General features: G+C 43.1%; 1 protein-coding gene across 1 annotated transcript; it reads left to right on the top strand.

Moving 5' to 3' along the window:
* Positions 1–4,340: 4,340 nt before the first annotated feature.
* Positions 4,341–4,943, top strand: LOC124663121. Its single transcript, XM_047200862.1, has one exon. It carries the CDS (start codon positions 4,341–4,343, stop codon positions 4,827–4,829), a length of 489 nt encoding a protein of 162 aa, XP_047056818.1. The 3' UTR covers positions 4,830–4,943.
* Positions 4,944–5,231: the final 288 nt, after the last annotated feature.

Raw genomic sequence — 5,231 nt, 5'->3', positions numbered from 1 at the left:
CATTTTGCATCAGATAGTCTTATAGTATTATATTACATATGCATGCAATTCTAATAATTACGTGCCCTTTTGAGACTCGGCGTTAGAGCAAGTATAATAAGTCCTAGTCAGCTGGCTATAAGGATTAAAATAATATATTTATGCTTAGTTGGAGGAGAAAGAGGAGGAGAGAGAAGAGGAGTGGGCTCTCATGCAAGAGTCAGCTCTAGCACGTGCTCCTAGGCACTTTGTGAGAGTGAAATATGGGCCATCCATTGATAAAGTAGTACTACCTCCGATTCAAGGAATAAGGCGCCCTCGTTTTACGTGCTTTTCGTTTGACTAAGTATTACTTTAAATATATAAAGATTGTTTGTATGAAATTAACATCATTAGAAAGTGCTTTTCAATACGAATCCAACGATACTAATTACATATAATATAACCAAGATTTTGTTGCTCAATTTTTATGGTCAAAGTTCGTCTTGAAATACGCGTGCGCCTTATTCCTTGGGACGGAGGTAGTACATGATTATAGCTCACTATTATACATGTTGGCTCTATGTTAGCTACAAATAACATGGCACATGGCTACAGCCAACAGCTGGCTATACTATTAACCTTGCTCTTAGAGAACTTATATAGATTATTATAGATACACAACCTTACCGAAATATAGTGAGGACGTAGTTAACATTTTGGTCATGGCATCCTGTCATGGTTCTGCCTTTTTTACTTTATATCTACTCTGTTTATAGGTTGATGTTTTGGCTATAATGTCTTTTATGTTCTTTAATAAATAGCTAGTATAATTTATTTTCCATACGGACAACAAAGGCCAATTAGTAGATGTCTCATAGCGATGTTTTACAAGCATATTCGCCGGGCATCACTTTTCAAGTTCCTACAAATCTTTATCTAAATAAATGCTACCAAAAGATTATGAATTCGTTTTATAGAAAAATAGAAGGTATTGACTGCAGTAACTTTTACCATGTAGCCTCCATTGTCAACCTGCAAGCTGAAGCTTTGTGCTTGTTGCAAGAACTACACCATGCGGCTCTATTGTGAATTAAGTATGAGATCTGGAGACATTGTCCAATGAATAATGGATTTATTTTGATTGATCCATCTATAAATAGCTAAATTTCTCCATATAAAGTGACTAGAATGGTGGAAACTAGGACTCTCCGGAGCCATTGTCCAATGAATAATAAATTTGCATTTGTTAGTAGCAGATTGGATATGAGGATGAGGGGGAGATCGATAGCGTTATCACGTACGTCACTGCACTAGGAGCGGGATGCATTGGGAATTTGAAACGAACAAGATACGCTGAATAAGGTCGTTCACTTGCGATCACGTTAACAATATCTTCCTATGGTCCACGAATCGTGTGGTTAGGTGTATGCAACAAGATATGAGCATGTAAACCGTAGTAGGTATTACCTTCCTTGAAAAATCCAATGTGTAGTTTCAAGTTTGAGTCGTGGCTTCCCTGCTCCGCCGGGATAAACCCATAACTTTTGGTCAAGTCAAATGGCTGTCATTACTGGTTAGAACTACAAATCCCACTGCTTTCATTGAAGAATGGTAGTTGGACAGTATTTTTTTGACAAGGGGAGCCTGAACCCCGCTGGCCAGCTCCGTTGCCACACATCAATGATGAACAAGCAGACTTTTGGAGCCAGTAGGCGCTTTAATCAGCCGGTCTGCCCCATGTCTATACGGGAAACACAACAACTTAGTGGATGAAGACTGTCTTAGACCACATGTTTCTAAATTCTAGCTCCATGGACTTTGCACCTGATAGTCTCGTCTTATAGTCCCTCCATTCCATAATTCTTGTCGTGATTTTTGTTCAAATTTGAACTACAATCATGGCAAAAATTATGCCATGGTGGGAGTATTATGGATGTACTTCTTCCTAATAATTACATGCTCTTACTGAGACTCGGGCATTAGTTTTCTAGAAGAAACAAAATTAAGATGCACATATGGACTTATAGATCAATAACAAAACCTTACCGAAGGTTTAGTGAGGACGTAGGAAAATTCTGGTCTTGGCATCTTGTCGTAGTTCTGCCAGTGTTCTTGATTTTATTGAAAAAGTACTCTGTTTAGGTTAATGTTTTGGCTATAAGTCTTGCATCTCCTTTAATAAGGCCAATGACTCAATTAGTACATGTCTCACAGTGATGTTCTACAAGCATATAAGCCGGGTTTCATTTTCCAAGTTCCTACAAATATTTATTTAAAATAAATGCTACCAAAAAGTCACTACTGTTTTTTTTTTCCTAAAAACCTACAATGTGTAGATGCACGTGATTGCAATAACGTTCACCATGTGCCCTCCATTGTCCACCTGCAAGCTGAAACTTTGTGCGTGTTGGCTTGTTGCAAGAACTACACCAGGGTGGTTGATCGATTGTGAATTAAGTATCCATGGATTGATTGTGTGATCAATCCATAAATAGCCAATTTCTCCATGTAAAAAGCAAGACCTGGCCGGGATGGTGGAAGTAGCCACACTGGCATTTGTTAGTAGGAGAGCGCATATGTGGATGATGGGGCGATCCATAGCATTGTCAGTTGCCGTCACTGGACTGGAAACGGGATGCATCAGGAATTTTATCCGAACAAGATCCAGTGATTGAGGTTGCTCGTTTGAAATCACGTTAACGTCATATTTAGGTGAACCGATCATGTGGATAGGTATATGCAGTTAGACGCCATTTCATGGTTTCAAGGTTGGCTAGTGCGCCTCAAAGTCTCCTGGAAGCCCGAACTTGAAAGCAAGTCAGCTGGCTGGGATTAGAACAACTAATAACACTGTTCTCTCTTAAAAATGATATATAGGCCATTTCACAGTAATCCATGTTTATCTAGGTCCGATCGATCTTATTTGCCTCCTTCAGACCCTAGCAATCTACATAGTTTCAGGTCTCGCATTTACCCACGTATTGTGTCATCCTCTGGACTGCGAAAAGATTCAGGAATCGGAGAAGAATATGTATCTTCTGAACGCTGTTTCTACCGTTTTCTCAACAACCAGGAAGTGTCTTGTTAATTAGTAACTTCATCCACGTATACCTGTTTGGTGCTTCAGCTTTCGATGCCTTTTTTGGTTTAATCATGTTTTGGTGTCCATGATAGTAATGATGTCTCTCTTCCCCTCCTGAGGAAATCTCTCTTTCCAGTTTTAAAATTTAACCTAGTGACAATTCGGATAGATTCAACAGTGGGAAATCGCCTGAACGAAATAATTAGGTTGATCCCACTAGAATCAATCAGTCCGTGAGCAGGCCAAGCAGCACTCACCAGTCACCATCAATGTCTTCCGTCCGGTCCACAGACATGCATGCTGGCCGCTTTGCCTCCAAACTGACCGGGACCGGTCGCTCTGCGGATGAGTTTGGCACCCACACACAGCTGGCATGGCCACCTCGCGCTATAAAAACGCTTCACACCTCATCACACATTCACGCCACTCTACAATGATCAAACGCTGAACTTCTCACATTTCCCTCGTCTTCCATTTTCCATTTCATAGCTAGTCCTACACATGGAGGGCATCGCGGAGCTGCAGCACGAGTGTGACACTGGTAGAAAAAAGGGCTTCGGTCGCGGTTCGCAACTGCCATTGGTCACGGTTGCGCAACCGCGACCAATTAAGCGCGACTAAAAGTCCCCCCCCCCTTTAGTCGCGGTTCCTTACGAACCGCGACTAAAGGCACGTCCACGTGGCCGCCAGCAGTCCGTCGGGGCGGAGGACGCTTTAGTCGCGGTTCTCCCAGCCACCCGCGACTAAAGGCCGCCGCGGGTTTAGAGTTTTAGCCCCCCACCTAAACCTGGTTTCTTTTTAATTTGTATTGTTTTATTTCTTTTGTGTTTTATTTTAATTTTGAAGGAGTTTCACATATTCTACGGTACTACATACATGCATATGAATGTACAATTTCAAACAAATTTGAAATTAGAGCCAAAGAGAATTCAAGAGGAATATACAATATATATTCAATATCGGATGACCGGCATATACAATTTTGAACAAGTTTCCATACACAATTTAGTGCATATAAAGTTCTACGTCCTCTACATAGTGTTCTCCTTTAGGATCGACGACTTCCTCACGAACCATCCAGCTAGTTCCTCTTGAAGTGGTCGGAAGCGAGCTTCTGGAGTAAGCATCATCCGGAGGTTATTCCTCTTGATATTGTGGTCACTCGGAACCCGCTCAGAGGTGTATCTCCGGATCATCTCACAAACGCTGAACTTCTCACATTTCCCTCGTCTTCCATTTTCCATTTCTTAGCTAGTCCTACACATGGAGGGCATCGCGGAGCTGCAGCACGAGCGCCATGGAGGTGTCGGAGATCGATGGTGGCGAGCTGCTCCTGAACGCGTCGGTGGCCGTCGAGATGGAGGAGCCAGCAGGGCGCGGCATGCATCGTCAGTTCGGCCTCTCCGCCAATAACTTCGGCGAAGGCTGGGACGACTTGGACTCGATCCACCCGCACCAGGAGGAGGCGGGCTGCGAGGACTGCGGCCTGGACGGCATCATCATCATCCTGTCCGGCTTCGACGGGTTCGGGTTATGGTTCGGGTGCTCGCCGGCGCCGTTCGACATGGACGACGGCGGAGGCAACCTCGTGGAGTATTGGACGGATCAGAAGATGGAGGCCGCCGCCTTTGGCCCATTCACCAGCGACTGCGTGGGGGAGTGGTACATGGATGGCATGGCCATGATGGAGTGGGACGACGGGAAGAGCTACTACTCGGTTTACCCATCTTACAGCGGTGGCGAGGCCTGCACGGAGCAACTGTACAGCAGTCCACTGTGGGAGTGAAGCGAACTAGTAGCAGTGTACTTGTATGTGTGAGCTTTAAACTGGAAATCATTAATTTCTAGTAGTTGTATGGCTACATTTTGCAAATTTAGAACAACCTGAATTTGCTGAAAAGAGCGTGATTTTCTGGTGGTTCGACTGGTTCAGTTAGGTTTTGCGACCAAGTCTGATGAAGAAGCTAGCGCATGTGCAGACTTAAGTACACGTTGTAGACGATATGTATGTGTAAACTCGTAGGAAAGATCATGATTAAACTCTACAGTGCTATTTTTATCTATTCTTCTGGAAAACAACTTTGACTGTTGGTAGCATACTACTTCTTCCGTTAGGAATTATAAGATTGACCCGTATCTAGATCGTCAATTTGATCAACATAACATAAATTATACAATACAATATATA

This window comes from Lolium rigidum, chromosome 6 (assembly GCF_022539505.1).
Source record: "Lolium rigidum isolate FL_2022 chromosome 6, APGP_CSIRO_Lrig_0.1, whole genome shotgun sequence".
Taxonomy (NCBI): domain Eukaryota; kingdom Viridiplantae; phylum Streptophyta; class Magnoliopsida; order Poales; family Poaceae; genus Lolium; species Lolium rigidum.
Note: the sequence above shows the minus strand (reverse complement) of the source record. Positions and strands in the feature narration are given on the sequence as shown.